The sequence below is a fragment of the Macrobrachium nipponense genome, chromosome 37 (genome assembly GCF_015104395.2).
Source record: "Macrobrachium nipponense isolate FS-2020 chromosome 37, ASM1510439v2, whole genome shotgun sequence".
In the NCBI taxonomy this organism is placed as follows: Eukaryota; Metazoa; Arthropoda; class Malacostraca; order Decapoda; family Palaemonidae; genus Macrobrachium; species Macrobrachium nipponense.
Window position 1 is genome coordinate 54,838,023 of NC_061097.1, and position 20,421 is coordinate 54,858,443.

Genomic DNA, 20,421 nt, shown 5'->3' on the forward strand with positions numbered 1-20,421 from the left:
CAGAAGTACAACCACAAACTGTTTAGGTAAGGTTATAAGTAAGGGAAAATATACAAAAAATTGTGATTATGATGGAAACCGTAGAGAAAGAAGAAGTTGTTGAAGAACTTGGATGTAAACGAGAGATGGACTGGGGAATTTTTTACCATTCAAGAAAACGTAACTACGAAAACTAATTGTGAGCCAGAAGTTTCAGCCACAACTATTCGTAAGGTTGTAAGAAGGAGAATTATCAAAAAGGTTGTAATTATTGATGGTAAACCCGTGGAAACAGAGGAAGTTGTTGAAGACCCTGTGGATTGTAACAGATGAGCATGACTTTGGGGAATTACCTGAAGAAAGTGGTAACTTAACTGAGAAAACTTAGTTATGTGAGCCAGGGAAGTTTCAGCCACCCAAACTATTCGGTTAAGGTTGTAAAGAATGGAGATTATTTCAAAAAAGGTTGTAATTATTGATGGTAAACCCGTGGAAACAGAGGAAGTTGTTGAAGACCCTGTGGATATGTCAGAAGTGATCATTGGCGAATTACCTGAAGAGAGTATCGTGCCTGGCACTACAAGTGAACCACTTGCAACTGAAGAGGTGCTCGATGAAACAGGAAATATAACCAGTGTGACAGAATCTGTGCCTTACACTAAAAAGACAGAGCAAGAGGAACCCAATTTTGATAACTATGTGTCTCATCCAGTCGACACCAAAAACCTTGCTGAGTTACCTGCAGGGAAAACGCATCATCGTATAATAAGAACAAGGATAATAAAGAAAATAGTTTTAATTGACGGTAAACCAGTTGAATCAGAAGAAGTAGTTGAAGAACCTGAAGATGTCACTGAAGAAATGAAAGATACCATAAAGGTCGATTCTGATCTAGAAAGCACTGACTCTCCTGTGCGCAGGTTTGTTAACAGGAAAATCATTAAGAAGATCTTCATTGTTGATGGTAAACCAATAGAAAAGGAGTTTGTTGAGGAGCCATGGGAGTTAACTGATGTCAGGTCAGGTGATGATCAAGTAGCACAGAGAATCATGAGTGAGCTAGATGACAAGTCAAAGAAATCTTCCTTCAACTTACCAGTTCCTGATCATGCCAATGATTGGATGGAAATGATAGAAGGTGGTGGCTTCTCCTTGGAAGATGAAGAGAGTGAAGTGGATGAGGGTAGAAAGGGAGAAAGTTCACCAAAAACAACTGAGGCATCGGAAAAGCTTGACAATGAAGGACAGACCTTGCCACCTGAGAAATCAAAGGCTTTTGGTCTCCCAGTTCCAGACCATGCAAATGACTGGATGGAGATCATTGAAGAGGGTGGATTTTCTTTAGGTGATGAGGAAGAACCAACACCAGCACCCTCTACTAATGAAGAAAAAGAAGCTGGAAAGGGATCAAACGATCAAGATGATAATCAGCAGTCCAAGGACTCAAAAGCCTATGGTCTCCCAGTTCCAGATCATGCAAATGACTGGATGGAGATCATTCAAGAGGGTGGATTTTCTTTAGATGACAAAGAAGAAACCTCAGTCAATGATACTCCTGTAGTTGCTGACCTCGAAAAAGAAGATGCAAATGAACATGAAACAAGTAATCAAAAGAAACAGGTGGATGTCAAAGTTCCAGCAAAAGAAAGCAAACTGGTGAGTGATGATGATCAGGAAAAGAGCTCTGATAATGTGGCTCCTGTTAATAATGCTAAGTCTTTTGCATTACCAATTCCTGAGCATGCAAATGACTGGATGGAAATAATTCAAGAAGGAGGTTTCACTTTAAGTGACGAAGAGGAAGCACCCGTTGATACGTCGAGTCATGCACCAGAAAACCTTGCTCCTTCAGCTGAAGTGCATGAAACTGTCAAACCAGATGTTGAAAAAGACAAGGTTGCATTTGCACTACCTCTCCCAGAGCATGCAAATGATTTTATGGAAATCATTGCAGAAGGTGGCTTTAGTCTCGAAGATGAAGAACCAGAAGAGACACCATTAGAGGCAAAGGTTGATCAGGCTCAAAAGAGAGAAGTACATTTCCCTGTTTCCACTACAGACACTCCAACAACTTACAGCACCCTAATCAAATCGAAGCATGTAGTCCATGCAACTTATGTTCCAAATGAAAGTGCACTTTCTGAGAAGGGGAAAGAGCCTGCAAAACAAGAACCTCCTAAATTAGATCACGGCCATAAGAAAGAAATGAGAGAGCCTGGGAAAAATTATGAGAATGAAGTGAGAGTAGCAAGTGTAGAAACCCCATTTGCAAATGTAGTGATGGAGACTTCTATTGAAAAGGGCAGCGAAGATCTCAACTCAGTGCCTAAAGTTAAGGGACAGACTGTTTCTGAGTCGGATGTTGCTGTGGTACATCTTGACATTGAAGATACAGAAACAGAGGATTTAACTGATTTGTCTGAAACTTCAAGTGCATTGGGAAAATCTTTGTCAACAGATATTTCTATTAATTTCTCAGATTCAACACCTCTCTTCTCATTAGACTCTAACTTACCATCCTCTGCAAGTCCATTGCCTTCTGTTAGTGACGCCAGTGACATTGTTTTAACACCACAGTGGATGAGACAGAGGCCAATAACTCGAACATCTAGCACTGAAGAAAATATGAAAACTCCACTTGAGGAAAGAAAGAAACTGTTCAAAACTAGAAGTGCTCCTTTGGAGAATACTGTTAATGTAACTTCTGATATTGAGAAAGAACTTATAAGCTTGGATACCACAGATGCTATTTTTGGATCAGTTCAAGAGAGGAAGAGCAAATCTGCAGATGAAGATCATCAGACCCTTGGTGATGGTTCTCTGGTTTCAATTCCTGGTGATGAATACTACAAAAACAAGAAGAAAAAGCCAAGGAAAGCTAAAGGCAAGAGAGCTGAGCCTGAAGGGGTTTCTGGTATCAGTGAGAATTCCGGAGATGGGCTGTGCACAAAGCCATCTCCCAAGAATGCAGATTTAGATAATGTGAAACAAGATATTACTCAGTCTGTGATGGAAGGAAAGCAAGAATTGACACATGACATCACTTCAGACCTCAAAGATATGGCAGAAGCACCATGTCCAGTAACTGACCTTGTGAAGCCAGAAGTAAAAAGTCATCCAATGAATTTAAGAGAAAAGGAAAGAACAGAAAAGGATATAAATAAAACTGGTGTTCAGCCAAGTAAGGCAGTTACTGATAAAGTCTCTGAAATTCAAGAATCTACTGAAACAACAAATGTTATAAAGAATATATCAGAAAATGTTATTTCTGTTAATGATACCAATGTAGATTTGCAGCAAGTCAGTTTCATTGCAGAGCATCCCATTAGCCAAGACAGTGAAGTAACCACGCAATTACCTGGAGTTCTTGAGAAGAAAGATGAACTGGGATTACAAAGGATAGTTCCTAACATTGAAGAAGCCCTTCATGAAGCAATGACATCTGTTCATCCATCTGATGTGAGGTCGCCAACACAAGCTAAAGAAGAAACTAAGCCTAAGTTTGAAATGGCTTTACCTGAGCATATTAATGACTGGATGGATATAATTGAGGAAGGTGGATTTACTTTGGATGATGAAGATGAAAGTGAATTTGCCTCTGTTGAACAGGAGAAAACTCCAGCAGAACCTTCCAGTGAATCGCCAGTGATTCTAATGGAAGACACAGAAGTGATATCACCTGAAGCAGACATGGTTACAATAGACAATGGCTGGAATGTCCTTCGGTCTGAGGAGGAATCATTCATTAGCTTACCAAATTTAGAAGGATACCAGAATTCTGAAGATCAGCCTCAGGGATCATCTTATGCTTCAATTCTGATTAATACTCCTGCAGCTGTAACTGAAGAAGAACCATCTGAAACTAAAAAGGCCTATGTATATAAGAGTCCACCGATAATTCAGGTTACTGAGGATGAAAGTCATAAAACTTTAAACCCCGTTTCTTCTGTAGATGAGGAAGGCTTTACTGCGTTCATATCCAAAAAGGAAAGGTATAGGAGGAAGACACACAGTTCATCCCAGATAACAGATGAAATCAAAGAAGCAGTTGATGCTGTAATGGAGGGAAGTAATAAGATGAAAGACAATTCTAATCCTAAAAGAAGGGAGCGAACTACAAGTGGACGTTATGATGTACTTGCAAGTGAAGAGGAAGAAGATTCTTCAGATCATCTAGAGACAGAAGTTCAAAAGCCTAAGAAAAAATCAAAAGTAAAACATGTTGCACCAAAGAAGACTGCAAATATCTCAGAGTCTGAACAGAAAATGGATATGGTTCCAATAAAACCCAATACTGATGAACTCCATGGAGTTTATCATGAAGTAGATGAACATAGACTTTTTGCAGCATTTTACCTTGGATTGGAGCTTTGGTATGATGTGTTTGGTATCCAAGATGCAGAAATGTGTTACAATCAGTACATGTCAAGACTGGAGCCTTCACAAGACAGAGACATTGCTGCAGAAGTCACTTTGCCTGTTTCACAAGTTGTAGAGAAACCATTATTTTCTACAGTTGATGAAGCTGAAAAGATTCCTTTGAATATTCCATCAGAGAACAGAAGTAGCTCTACTCATGATATTATTGAAAGCACAACTACTTCAGTCTGTGAAGAATATATTCTCCAGACCCCAGTTCAAGAAAGTTGCTCAGTACAAAATGTAAAAGACAAAGAACAGAAATCTCAGGAATCCCAACCAGTCACAGCACAAAAGGCATTTGCACTACCTGTACCTGATCATGCTAATGACTGGGTGGAAATTATTGAAGATGGAGGTTTTTCTCTGGAGGATGAAGATACTGATAAGCCTACTGACACTGTGGTGGATACATCCCTTCAGGTATCAGCTGTCACTCAACCTACAGAAATAAGCTCTGTACAAGAAATTAATAATCCTTTGATAATGTATGACATTCATAATATTCGTGATGCTGAGGCTCGTTATCATGAGTACAGGTCCTCAGTAGAAAGGGAGACAGTAGATGACTTGAAAAATTATTCTTCAGCACCCAATATTTCCTCAGTGGTTGATTTGGATATAAGGAAAGATCCTTCCACTGAAACCAGTTCATCATCTTGGGCTAACATAGTTGCTACTGGAAAAACTATCATTACAGGTGAAGATGAAGTGCTTGAAGATGATAGAACCAGAGTTAAGCACCATCCCAAGCCAATAAAAGTTGTAGTTACTGACGAAGAGCCACATAAACCACAGCTTCAAACAGTAGTTGATGAAGATGGCTTTACTGAATTTGTTTCTAAACAAGAGCGCCGTCGTCGCGTTCGCTCTACATGCACTGAAGACATCACTGAAGATGTGATTGAGTGCGTATCAGAAACTAGGATGCAAAATTCTGAAGCAGCTGATAAGATAGAAATGGAACAGAAAGGAGACCATCATGATGTTGAAAATGTAGACGATATGAGTGAAAAATTAGGTGAAACTAAAGATGCAAGATCTGAAGAGACTTTAGATTTAAGCAAGCCCAATGTGACCGCAGAAGACAAGAAACTGGATAGTGGTGCAAAGTTGGAAATTACTAGCCCTTGTCATGGAATTAAGAACATCGCTCTTGAAGATCAACCAGATGATCGGAAATCTGAAAGCCTCTCACCTTCTTCCGACTTATTAGACTCAGGCTCACCACCCTTTGTTGTTGAAAGTATTAAAGAACAAGAATATCCATCCCAGAAAGAAGATACAACATCTTGGGCTAATGTTGTTGCAATTGGAAAGCCAGTAGCAACAGAAGAAAGTGATGAAGAGACTAAAGATGATAAAGCCTTCATTCTCTTACATCGTAAAACTGTTAAAGTTGTTGTTACAGATGATGAGCCCAAACCTCAACTTGCAACTAGTGTAGATGAAGAGGGCTTCACTGAATTTGTTTCCAAACAGGAACGTCGTCGTCGACTTCGCTCATCATGTTCAGAAGAACAAGAAGATATCATAAAGGATATTGTCCCATATGTACCAAGAATAGAGTTGCCTGAAGTAGAGGTTGTTGAAGAAGAGGTCACCGTTTTGGAAGATGTAAGCAATGTTAAACATACTGAGAGTGATTCTGATGAAGAACCTGCAAGTCTTCAAGGAAAAAGACCAGAAGAAAAGAAGAAAAGTCCGCATGAAATGCAGTTAAGAAAGCAAAGAAAGCGTACGCTTAGTAATCGAAAACGTCAAAACTCAAAGCTCTCAGAAGCTGAACGAGAGGTTAATGAAATACTTCGACAGATTGGCCATGAAGAAGTACTTCAGACATATGTGATTTATGATAGTTTTCCTCTTGACAAGTGGCAAATTGAAGACAGTGAAAGAAGGTATTTCGAGTTTATGAACAATAAGTGCGAATATGTAGATGAAACTGAAGTGCTAGACCAAACTGATAAGGTTGACAGGCCTGATGTAGAAAAGGTAGTGTCCACTGCCCATAAACCGAGTGAACTACCTGACAAACCTGTATCTACCTGGCCTCATTATGACATGAATGAGATTGATGAGGCTCAGAAGAATTATTATGAACATGTTGCACAGTGCAAGACATCATCTCCTACGGAAAACCTTCCTGAAGTCAGTCAGACTGTTGAATCTGGAATTCCACATGATTTAAAAATATCGACTCCTGGTCATGTCTGCGAAGATTCAGAGAAACTAATGCTGCTGACAGAAACTACTAAACCTAGAGCTTTGGAACATACTCGTCTGGAGCCCAGTGACATTGCAGTTATAGAGAATGAGCAACCAACACTTGTTATCCCAGAATTAACCTTCTCCTCTCCTTATGATATGAATGCAATTGATGAGGCAGAGACCAAATATTATGAATATCTTGCAAAATCCTGTAAAAATCCAGCTCCATCTTCTGGAGATGATGTTCAATTTACAGAATCACTGGAAAAGAATACACCACCATTAGATACTGCTAGAGGTGAAACTGTACGTGAAATCTTGCAAGAATCAAATGATGACAAGGATCCAAGTGACAATAGTTCTGTTCATGTTCCATGTACTGTGTGTTCAACAGTGGGATATGATATGTCATCAATTAATGATGCTGAAACAAAATTCCAAGAGGTTGCCTCGCAAAGAAATGATGCAGTTGTTGAGCAAGAAATTAAAGAACCACGTGTTATGGCAAGCTCTTCTGTACCTGAATTTGTTGCAGCTACTGATTATAACATATCTGAAATAAGTGAAGCAGAAACTAAATATCATGAATACTTTACATTACAACAACCAGGTACAGAGACACCTCCCGATAATAATAACAAGCATATCAAAGAACCATTAATAACCTTGGAGAAAACTAGTGAAAAGGCAGTTCCCCAGCAACAAGTGCCTGATGTCAAGAGCTTGAAAAAATCCCAGTTAATTGAATCTTACAATACTATACAAGTCAATGGCCATGTGGCAGAAGAAGAAGAGGTAATTTATGGTGAGACTGAAGATGAAACAGTCAGTCTTGATAGTAAGGAAGCCTCAGATAAGTCACAGGTCTTAGTAGGTGAAAAGCTTGAAGTTAGTGATATGAATAAATATGATATGCAGTCTGTAAATGAAGCTGAAAAGAGTTACCATGAATATCTCTCTCAGGAACGAAAGCATACTTCATGGGCTGATGTGGTTGCTTCAGGCCAGCCTGTGGTACAGGAAGAAGACATTCCTGAAGATGATAAGTCATTTATCCTCTATCTTACCAAAACAGTTAAAGTTGTTGTGCGAGATGATGAAACTCCCAAACCTCAACTTCCAGTGTCCACAGATAAAGAAGGGTTTACTGAGTATGTGTCAAAACAAGAGCGTCGTCGACGTTTGAGGTCATCTTGCTCTGAAGATCAAGATGACAGTATAAAAGATATTGTGCCTTATGTACCTAGAATAGAACTTCCAGAAGTAGAAGTTATAGAAGAGTCTGGCCCAGAAACTGGCCCTGAAATTGAAGAACACACTCCCAGTGATGAAGATGATGAAAAAGAGAGTGACATGAAAGTAGAACGTATCATCAGAGTCCAGAGGCCATCCAGGTCACTCAAAGCATCGTACGAAAGGCCCCAGAAACGTCACCGCTCACGAGTGTCTGAAGCAGAGAAGGAAGTTGATGAGATTCTCCGTCAGATCAACCATGAGGAAGTCTTACAGAGATATGCCTCAGGAGATGTCTTCGTAACCAACCAGTGGATCTACTGTGATGCTGAGAAGAATTATCAAGAAATGCTGGCCAGGTTCAAGAATATCGAGAACGATCTGGTGAGTGAATATTTACAAGAGGGGGATGATGATGATGATGGCGATGATGATAATGATAACGGTAGTAATAATGATGATAGCTCTGGTTCTCGTGGACCACCACCATTTTCAGATGATCAGAACGATCGTTCGCCGAGAACTTTTAGGACGGAAATTATGCAGGCTGACCTCCCTCACGGTCTAGCAAACTGGACTGATGAGAGCACTTATCTTCCTTTAACTCCCACCCTTCCAGACCACATAGTAACTGTCATTAGTTCTCCAACCACTAACGAACTCCAACAGCAGACTGACCTTATGACTCAATCACAGACATTTGACTCTATTCACACACCTCTGACGTCACTCACCAAGATAGCAGCTGCTGCCCCGCAGGCCCAAAGTGAAGACTGGCCACCGTCACCCCGTCTGAGAGATTCCAAGGTGTGGAGGCCTACAGCACTGCACGGGTGTTTTCTTTTGAGTGTTGTGGCCAACCCCACCCTCGCTCCCTCCCTCCCTCCCTCCTCAAGAGAAAAAGTTTCAGATTTGCAAATCCTTTCCTTAGTTGGTACTACAGATCTTCCCCTAATTTCTTTAGAAGTACTGATTTTGATTTGTACGATTGACCTGAAAGCTATTGTACAAAAGAGCTTGTTTGTTTACGTAACAAATCTTCTTTTAACTAGAATTTTCTTTTTCCTTAGAAGATCATTTAGTAACCTAGTGCAGAGCTTTTGCAGTCGTCCCGGTGTTTTTGGACTTAAAAACTTTTCCACATCCCTTCAAATTTGCAGGATAACGAGGTATTTCTTAGACTTGATACTAACTCTTTTTGATTAAGTTTTAGACATCCTGAAAGCTCACTGACTGACAACTCTTTTTCAATTTTTTTTTTATTTCTTCTTGAAGAAAGTGATGGAATGGTTCGTCGACTGGATGCCCCTTTGACCTGTCACTTTGTTTTTGTTTGATTTCACTCTGTCTCTCATGTTAGTTGAAGTGAAAAGAGCTACCAAGGTGTGCAAGCGTTTATCAGAGAACGGGGTTTTTTTCCTCTCAGATATTTCACTGATTGATCTGTCTTTAAAAAAAAAACGGCATCAACACACGCGGGGTTTCAGGATGAAGAGTAAGACTTATTCCTACATTTTTATCCTCTACTTGTACAGCAGCCCTGTATATAACACATACTTGTTTAGTTTGTCTTGTTTTTATTTTTATTTTGTCATTGAAATGAGTGAAGCTAGTTCAGTTGTAGAAGAGTCTTGTTGAGAAGGTACGTAGTAGTACTAGTAGTGTTCTTGCATGTGTTACGAGCAGCTGTGGGCGTGCCTTAGCAGTACTTTTGGTTCCCTTTCCATTCGTATCTACGAAAAGCATTGGTGCTCCACCCTCTCCCGTTTGTTTGTTGTTTTCATTTTTCCCTCAAAATAATAGTTTTTTTGTAAGAGCATTTGCATAATTTTGTAGTGTGAAAACTGCCATTTCTCTCAAGAGAGGGAAATTTGGGAAAGGTGTACAATACTGTTTGGACTTGTTTTATTTATTGTGAAGTTGCATGTTCGTAGTGCCATGTTCTATTATTATTATATTTATTATTTTTTTATTGCTGTATTTTCTGTCAGTTATTTCTTTATGTCGATACGTTTCGGCCATCTCCCTGGCCATCATCAGGACGTTATTATTATTATTATTATTATTATTATTATTATTATTATTATTATTATTATTGGTAGTTTAGTATAGTTTCTATATGCGATCCACTCTTCCACTGGATATGATCTAGTAAAATTTACTTCAGCTGTCCCCTATTACATTTAATTAAAACGAAGTTATCAATTTTATGGACTCGAATGACTTAGTAAATCGTTTGAGCAATATGTGCGTTCCATTTTCCAAATGACTCAGACAGTTTTTGAATAACTTAGAAAAAAATGTCAAAAACTTTTTTTATATTAGTTTTGACGGTCACGTGTGTTTGAAAACTATATAGAAACAAGGTTATTGTGTTTTTGGCAAGATACGAAAAGCGCCTCGACTTTTACCTGTTGCTGACTGACGTACAATTTTATCTACTGGGTATTAAGAAAGATGTTGTATGAATGTATGTATGTATAATGCATGTGCCCTTGCGTCATTTGATGTGCACATGTATCCAGTGCAACGTTTGTATATATATATATATATTTGTATGTATATAATATATACTTTATATATTATATATACACACATGCCTTTATATATTATATACGTCCACTTGCCTTCTTTGTTAGTATATTCCTTTGTTTATATCGACAATTCATCTTATTTATCGCATATTTGTAGCAGAGAAGGAACGTCGTTGATATTATGCCTTCCGACATATAGTACATTTATTATTATTATTATTATCATTATTATTATGTCTCTTCTAAGCATAGCCCTTGTCAGGGTGGATTACCGGAAAGTTTAGGTTAAGCTTGACATCATAAATCATTATATTATAGTTGATTCACATCAATCTTGCATTTTGATGTCTAGGCCAGTCCCTTACGACGCTCCTGATTGGCTGTTGATAAGTCAGTCACAGGGCTGGAAACTCTCAGTCTCTCTCGAGAGTTCACATGGGTAGGATCTATGTTCCACCTCTCCTGAGGGATACGTCTTTCAAAAGTATCCCTCAGGATAAGTGGAACATACAACATCCTGCCTATGTGAACTCTCGAGAGAGACTGCGAGATTCCAGCCCTGTGATTGGCTTATCAACAGCCAATCAGGAGCGTCGTGAGGGACTGGCCTAGGCCTTCATATGCACGGTTGATGTGAATCAACTATAGTATAAGATCTCCGCATTATAACGTTTAAACGAGACGAATCAGCCCACTTAGCTATTATTGCAGTTTTCCTGATCGGTTATTTATCAGTCAATTATTGTTCCGATTTGAATTAAATTCCGGGCAATGTTTTCGTTAATATCGACGTCTCTGTATTTATAGGAACTCCTTAGACCTTTATGACAGCTCTAATTCTTGAGGTGTGTATATATATATATATATATAGATATATATAATATATAAGATATATATATATATATCTATATATATATTATATATTATAATATATATATATATATATTATATCATTTTCACCGTAAGCCTTGGGATACGGAAGAGGAATGAAGAATTTCGTCACGTGTTTCCGTTTATTATATATATATATATATATATATATATATATTACTATTTTTAAATATATATATATATATATATATATATATATCTATATATATATATCTATATATATATATATATGTGTGTGTGTGTGTATGTGTGTGTGTGTGAATGTATTATATACGTAAAGGGTGTCCCTAAAGTCCCAGTACCATTACAAGTAGTTATTGCTTAGATTGGTACTGGAACTTTATGGACACCCTGTATATACACACACAGGTATATAAACAATTATATGTATATATACACATACATACACACATAGTACATACTTACCTAAAAATACCGTAATATAATTTCGTAGCAGCACTGCACAGGAAGACAAGAGTTTATATTCGTAACACAATCTTGCCAACTCTGCTCAAAAAACGTTTATTAGTCAGAAAAAAAAGGAATACATGTTAGAGAAACTTCTCTTGAGCTTTCGACGAAACCGCAGACGTAAAACCCTTTTTGGCCTCCTGACAAATTCGTCCTTAATATTTAAATGCTATTGAAACTGATTTTCCTTCCAATCCTGTTTTAAAGTACTAGTATTTAACTCTGGTCCTCTGGTCCTCTACTAAGTATTTCCGTTTTATTTCAAGGCGCTCTTCTTATTCCTCCTTTAATATCGAGTTCTATTTAAATTTATTTTTAATTCCTCCTCCTCCTCCTTTTTTTCCCATTTTCTTTTCTCGTTCTGTCGCATCTAAAGGAATGCAATCATTCTGCTTGCTTGCTATTTTATCGTGAAATTTGAAAGCCCTATTTTTACGTGTATATGTATATCTATCTATCTATCTATCTATCTATCTATCTATCTATATATATATATATATATATATATATATATATATACATATATATATATATATATACAGGGTATCCATAACGTACCATTCTGAGCAATAAATGCTTGTAATGGTACTGGGACTTATGGACACCCTGTATATATATATATATATATATATATATATATATATATATATATATATATATATATATATATATATATTGCTGTTTCTAAGATAGATGTTTCAAGACTAGAGAATATTATATGCTCGTCCTCCGGTCTCATTGTAACCCATTCCCCCTTTTCACCAGCCTCAAAGGGTGTGTTGCGAATTAACCGCCCACCCCGCCCCCGTCGCCACCCCCCCCCCTTTCTATCCGGGCCTGAGACCTGCATGATGGACAAAGATATTGTTTTATGTCTGTGTCTTGACTATTAATAGTTATTGTTCTTATTGATTATTTATTTATTTACTTATTGATTCTTTGGTATTGGAAAACGTTCCTTAATGTCTCCTCTGCTCTCTTGCGTAGTGAATGCATTTATATATATATATATATATATATATATATATATATATATATATATAATATGTATATATATATACATATATATATATATATTTTTTTTTATTTATTTATTTTTTTATTTATTTAGCATTTACTTTTTGTTCCGTATTTTCGAGATCCTTTAGTGGGCTGGTAATTTCCTTGCGTTCTAGTGTAGATATTTTGATCATAAACGAAAAATGTGTCTGTATCGTGTACAGAAATTGAGATGCAACAATACCTTTGAAATTATAATGTTTTGTATCTTGTTCCTTCGCTGTCTGTCAAAGCAGCAGTTTTCTTGAAATATTAAAGATGGTTTGTGTGTATTTATACATTTGATTATACAAATATATATATATCATATCATATCATATAATGATTATAAATGTCAGTATCAAGTGAAGTCATATTATATGTATAAATACACAAATTACTATTCCTATTTAACTTGAATATCAGTCTTCTGGTTTCATATTTTACTCCTCTTGTTACGAACGTATAACCAAGGTCTTATCCCCTTTAAGATTTCTTCTTTATTATGACTCGATGTAGTGAACATGTCATAATAATCAATCTGTGTATTGCTGTTGTAGTCCTCTGTGAGTGTTTTTATTTTCATTGGTGTTATTTGTGAAACTCTATGTAAACACATGCATCTGACACTAACAGAACACACTGCATTACCATCATCAACCACCCACACATTGATGACACCATACACAGCAAACGAGACATGTACTACAGCACTTCGTGTGAATATTCGCTTCGCCATGGTGAAGTCCACTAATTCACTGTTCTCTTTCTCTCCCCCTTCCCTCCATTCCGAAGCAGGTCGGGGACAAAGAAACGCTCCAACAGGCCGACAAGAAGCTCGACACTTTCCAAGAGAGAATAAGAGCTCTCGTGGACACAGCCGTCGTAGAACAGTTAACGTCCATACAGGTATGATACTCGCAGTCAGTCACGCAAAGTCTGGTTGTGCTGGGTGGCATTTATGCACTTGAACGGGATGATCTGACTGAGTGGATACTGTTCGTTGGTTGGTTGCCCGCACGTCGAGTTGGCAACTCACACAATATCTCTTATATATATTTTCCTCTCGTGCACTTGCCTGTGGAACGCATCAGGAACTCTTCTTTCTTTAAGTGTTGTCATCATGAATGTAATGTTGTAGTCGTTTGCTGTCTTGCTGACTCTGGTAATGGGTGATTAATATTGTGGGTCTCTAAAGGTGTATGGCTCTGGAACCTGGGTTGAAAAGAATGCAGTAGCCAAGCTCTAAGTGATGTGGTAGAATTGCTCTACAAGAATGTGTTCAACTTCCATGTTGCAAGCTTTCCGCATCTCTATCAAACGCTATACAATAATATCTTCATCTCTGACTCTGTTGTTGGTCTAGTGACAAAATGCTTCAATATCTCTTTTAAGTGTCATAGATAAGCTTCATTTTTTTTAACAATTCTGTGGAGATGCTTTGTCTTGGGAAATGTCAGCTTCACTGTTCTTAGTTGATTTTTATGATTTGTATTCCATAAGAATTGCACATTATGTAATGAGCTGTTAGCTGCCATAGCTTCTTTTTTTATTATTATTTCTTGGTTGCATGGGCTATGCAGTTATACCTCTTTTTCTGTATCTTATTTTCATTGTTGTATATCCTGGCAAGGGAAGTTCTCTGTATTTCAAGAATGTGTCCCTTTTTTTATTTTTGGTTTCATTTACACAATTTACTATATTTTAGGGCATTTTAAAATAATATGTAGCTTTTAAGTTGCAGTGAATGTGTCTTTAGTATGCATAGGTGAATTAGTGAAGAAAAATGTATAACTCATAATAAAGCTTATTTTTGCACTCTTGCCTGGAATGAATGTTAGAAGATAAGAATATCTCTGTATAACATTTTTTTTTTTTGGCTCTTTATCTCAATAAACTCCAGTACAACTTTGGGAGTTTTAATAAGACATTTATTTCTCTGGGTTTCTGTTAAAGTATGCCGAAGGAATGGGCATTTCCTATCCTCTTTCATCATTCACAATTCGCCTATGGCAAAAGCGGGTAATGATGCACCCTAGCTTGAAAAAATAAAATAGAGATATGAAATATTCTTTGGAATGGTCACAGCATGCTTTTTCTGCTGGAAAATGGACTGGAAAGAAATGCTTATGATTACAGCACTCTCGTAGTTTCTTTCTCACTTAGAAGAGGCATGATTTCAGATGCTGGGTATGGACGGTAGCACTGTCATTAAACTCTCTTACTAAGTTAGTTTTAAACCACTTCTGAACTAATATCTTCTAATCCATACTAGTTCTTAATCACTTTGCACTTTAGTTGTTTCCTCTCTTTCTAAGTAACCATTTAGATTTAATTTTCCTCTGATATTATAGTTTAACTCTCCTTCTACATACTCTGTAACCTGTTATTTTTTCCCTCAGTTCAGTAAATTGTTAAATCATTTTTATAATTTTTTCCTGAATTATTTTTTGATTAGTGTAATATGATATTTTAAATAATTATTTTTGACCACTTTTAATAAAAACTTGATTTACTGTTACAACCTTTATTTGGAAATAAGGGTTGAATTCTCCACATGTTTTTATTTCATAAAATTAATAACTGGTAATTAGCCTTCGATTGCTTTAACTGATTTAAACAGCAATTATTTCTAATTATTATTAAACACCTGTTCCCTTGACTGCTTGCCATTCTTAGAACATTACTGTTTCAATGTCATTGTGCCTGTAATACTTACACTCTCTTCTGCCAGTCTTGGATCATAAAGACTTGTATATTTCCAGATTATTGATTGCCTATGAAGACTGTGCCAGTTCTAACTGCATATTTATGAAAGTTATTAAACGTCTGTTATGTACTCTGAATTGCCAGTCAGACCACCATCAACATTTTTGAGCAATTACACCTTTCATGAATACACAGACTGTCAGATCTGTCTCCCAAATATTCCCCAGTGATTGTTCTTCTATTACCTCATACTCACTGCCAGTATATGTATATATATATATATATATATATATATATATATATATATATATTATATATATATATATATATATATATATAGATATATATATATATAGTATATATATTGAATTTATATTATAATATTATATAATATATAGATATATATATAATATATATATATATATATATATATATGATATATATATATATTATGTATATATATATATCTATATATATATATAAGATATAGATAATATATATATATATATATATATATATAATATATATATTATATATATATATATATATATATATATAATATATATATATATATATCCAGACAATCCAAACTTGTGAATAAAGTGATTGCCAATCTCAGATCGTAGATATTTCCAGATAATTGAACTTCTGTTGCCTAAATTAATTTTGCCAGCTTTGATCACAGCGTTGGTTGCCCACGTTGATTGCTTTTTCTCAGATCTCAAACCTTCCCTAACGGCCGTCTTCTCGAAGCTGATTGCCAGTCACGGATCTTGAGTATTCCTAAATCGTTAAACCTCGCATTCTCTAGTCTTAGTTATGAATAAATGCCAAGTAACCTTCATTGCCGACGGCGGTTGCCAGTTTTAGACGATTAAACATGCCTGAAGGAAGAAGCGTCATATCCTTTCGTTGATTGCCAGTTTATGATGATTTATGATGAATGATTATTTTTCCAAATGAAGCATAATATCTTTCCACGTCTTGCTAATAATCATTCGAGGCTTCTTTTATTTTTAGAAAATCTTTTTCCTTTAAAGTTTACTAGAGGAGCTCTAGAGCGAAAAGACTTGACTTCGGAATTCAGTCCACTGGGTCTTTTAGTCTTGATGTGTTCACATTTAGGGTAACATTCACGTTTCATGAATACTTTTTAAATCTGGGACCAAGCTTTGCTTATTAACACCTCGAGCGTTTGTGTCAATTAACTCTGAGAAATACTGGGTGTTTTAGCCTTGATACTTCAGAATTTAGGGTAATATTCACGTTTTGTGAATACTTTTTAAATCTGAGACGAAGTTTTGCTTATTAACACCTCGTGCGTTTGTGTCAATTAACTCTCTGAGAAATACTTGATACTTCAGAATTTAGGGTAACATTCACGTTTTATGAATACTTTTTAAATCTGGGACCTAGCTTTGCTTATTAACACCTCGAGCGTTTGTGTCAATTAAATCTCTGAGAAATACTAGGTGTTTTAGCCTTGATACTTCAGAATTTAGGGTAAAATTCACGTTTTGTGAATACTTTTTAAATCTGGGACCAAGCTTTGCTTATTAACACCTCGATCTTCGTGTGTCAATTAATACTTGGTGTTTTTTGGCCTTGATACTTATTCGGTAACACTTCGACCACGAGAGTTGGCAATGACTGTTTCTTTCAAATAAACACAGCTCAGATTTGTACTATAAAAAAAGCTTCACTAATTAATTTTGCAGCCCTTCCAATTAGCTCTAGATATGCCTCTTTTTCTCTTAATACCTTATAGGGACCTATGTTGAATACAGTGAATTTTTTCATTTGCAAGCATTTAAAAAACAACAATTTTCTTCACTTACAAACTTGATTGCGTGATTCACTTCTGGCATCTCTCTCTCTCTCTCTCTCTCTCTCTCTCTCTCTCTCTCTCTCTCTCTCTCTCTCTCTCTCTCTCTCTCTCTCTCTCTCTCTCTCTCTCAGTATGTATTCTCTTTTGCATATGGAACGAGAATTGCTATGCACACTAAATTTACATATTGCGTAAATGTATCTCATTCACATATACATTTATTATTCTCAGTTGACAATACGAATTAAGTTGCAAAACTCCAGGGAATACGACAAAGGCATTTCTAGCCTGCAAAATAAATTTCACGATGAATTTTCAGCACCTGAAAATTAACGAAGGAAAGATGTTTCCTCACTGCGAAATGCCAGGTGAGTTGTAATATCTCTTTTGGGATACCAAGTTATTCACTTTTTACACTTGAAGCAATTCCAGAGAATTTGAAATGGAGGCTGGATGAATAGATCCAGAGGGAATCATAAATTTCTTCCATTTCTTCCTTCCATAAAGGATCTGTAAATTAAATTTCAGGCCGTGGTTTAGGACCTCGAGAATTCTTTGGCACCTCCAAGTTCTTGAATTTCCTTCTCAAAAGCACAGAATGAACACCTGTGAAACAATTCACCATTCTGTGGTGAGATCCTCCATTCACCAAATGGTATACCACACATCTGAACAAGCAGGATTCACTCTCGATGATCAGTAAACACACAAAGTGAGAGGGCCAAAAGTACTTTGTTTTTTAGGGTAGAATATAAACTTCCCTTGGCCTAGAAGCGTGAAAGTGCTACCATCAGTTCTGATATACTCTTCATGGGTCAGGAAGTAGTAGTGAGGCTATGAATCTCGCAGCCTCATCCCATGAAGAGAATTCAAATGTCAGCTGAAAATGACAGAGCAGGAACTATTGGAAACGAGATTGACTCTGAGAAATATTGCTCTGCTGTTTGCTGGCTTTTGTCAAGAGGATGGACTTTCCACATAGTGTCAGTCATACCAGAAACCGAAGGACCCTCGGCCATTCCACCAGTATTGCCAACTGCAAAGACCATCTTTACCCAGAGAATATGAGGTGGCTTAGTAGACTCTAAAATTCAGTCTTCATATATGTGAAATCACAGTCCCAAAGATTTGAGACTGAAATGGAAGAACTGGTACACCAAGCCTGCAAGATGCTCTTGTCTGAGAAGGCCACAGCTGGGTATTCTAAAATTAATAGAGCAGTGGGCCCTAAGTTCCTAGTGAACAAATCATTTGGGTGTGACTTATTTTCTTGTCTAAATTTCTTTCTCTAACTCCTTCCTTTCCTTTTGCTGTATTTCTTTGTGTTTGACTATCTCATTTCTATCTTATTGTGGATCAGGCAAAGCCTAATGTAACCTCTGCTGTAAGCTTCGAAATGGGGGTACCTCATATTTTCACTTGCTTAATTACCGAGTCACTTCAGATGCAGAATCACACATGCCATCGATTATGTGCAAACATCAGCTTCACACATCCTCTTGTAGTTGTTTCAAATCAACGTGAAATATCTACTGATTATGGTAAGAGACAGAATGCTTGTTTAGTCCAAACAGATTCATACTGGAAATCAGAAACGTTTACATGGAATAAAAACAGTTTCATGTTTTGTTTCCTTTTAAGACCAGTTTTCAACGAAATGTGGAATGAGAAGGTCATAAGAGCCTCATTGATAAAACAATGACCAGGAAAAGCTCGCATGCAATTGCAAGGAATGTGGAATGACCAAACCAACTTTCAGGTTAAGAGAGGTAACATCACGTACCTTCCATGCTTTCAAGATTGACAACAAGGATCATTTACATCATCCCTTGTCTTCCAGCAACAGATTAATAAAAATAACTCAAAAACGAACAAAGATTGCAGAAGGATCATCCATATATTGACAGGTAATGATGGAGAATTCCTAAAGTTTGTACACAAACTCTAAAGGATGAAGTCCTGAGATCCATGGAGTTCCAGTAAACTGATAGACTTGGATAGCGAGTAATCCTAATTCAAAATGATTGATATGAGATTCCAGCCAGCAGTTGATGGGTCAGCATCCATAGGATTAAACGGATTTAGAATTGGAGTTCCCAGCAAAGGCTGGAACGGAAGTTTCCATTTGTTCACAAGGTTTGGAGGAATTCTAATTGTTCTCGAAGATTGGAGGAGCTCTCACAATCATAAAAAGAAATACAGAAGGGGGCAAAACTTCCACAGATTCTGGAACACGGAAAGCGAGTTCCAGAAATTTACTAAAACAGAGAAGGACCTCATCGAGTCCACTTCATGGAAACGTGCTTCCTACCACTTTTAGAGATTGGTAGAGGAGTCTCACAAATTGATAAAGGGACATGTTATAACTTTGATCTTGACACCCTTGATAGTTTTTGTATCTACAGAAGATTCATTATATGATAACGCAGTCTCTTGAAGTAAACATGCAACCAACCATCTGTTAAGGACACAAGGACAAATGTATCCTATATTAAAAGTGACCTGATTCTTTTAATGAGACTAGTTCAAATGTAAATAAGGAGAAATCAGAAAAGACAGAAACAGGATTCAGTACGACTGAGTAAATGCTCCAGATTCACAAATACGGGAAAAAGAGCTGAAATATTCATATGAAACAAGGGACATTAATCAGCCAAGAATTTTTGAAGATTGGCCACATATGACAGCCCTGGGAACAATCTGTCTCATCGGCGCAGGCATGACAAAAGTTGCCAAAGATTCCCTGGGACAGTTCACAAAGGTGTGGACTAAAGTTCCCGAGTAAGTACAGAAAGTGAGGCACGAGTTCCCAAAGTGGAGATGTGAGTTCTCAAAGATTGACAAATACAAAAGGTAAGGATTCTCTTTAAGATTCAAGAATGTCGAGGAAATTTTTTCCAAATATTCATAGCGATAGGAAAATGGATTCCCAATGAACTACAAAGGTAGGATCTGGAGTTTCCATGGGTTCCCAATAAAGTGCAAAGGTAGGATTTGTAGTTCCCATGGGTTCCCAATGAACTGCAAAGGCAGGATTTGGAGTTTCCATGGGTTCCCAGCGAATTTACAAAGGAAGGATTTGGAGTTCCCATGGATTCCCAATGAATT

At 36.9% G+C, this 20,421-nt stretch overlaps 1 protein-coding gene across 1 annotated transcript in view; it reads left to right on the plus strand.

The window, feature by feature from the left end:
- The window catches only part of LOC135209264 (muscle-specific protein 300 kDa-like), a 355,456-nt gene that overhangs the window by 250,086 nt on the left and 84,949 nt on the right, over window positions 1-20,421 (plus strand). The window contains 3 exon segments of the mRNA XM_064241973.1: window positions 155-240; window positions 445-8,649; window positions 13,575-13,685. Of these exon segments, the coding sequence (XP_064098043.1) occupies window positions 155-240; window positions 445-8,649; window positions 13,575-13,685 (8,402 nt within the window).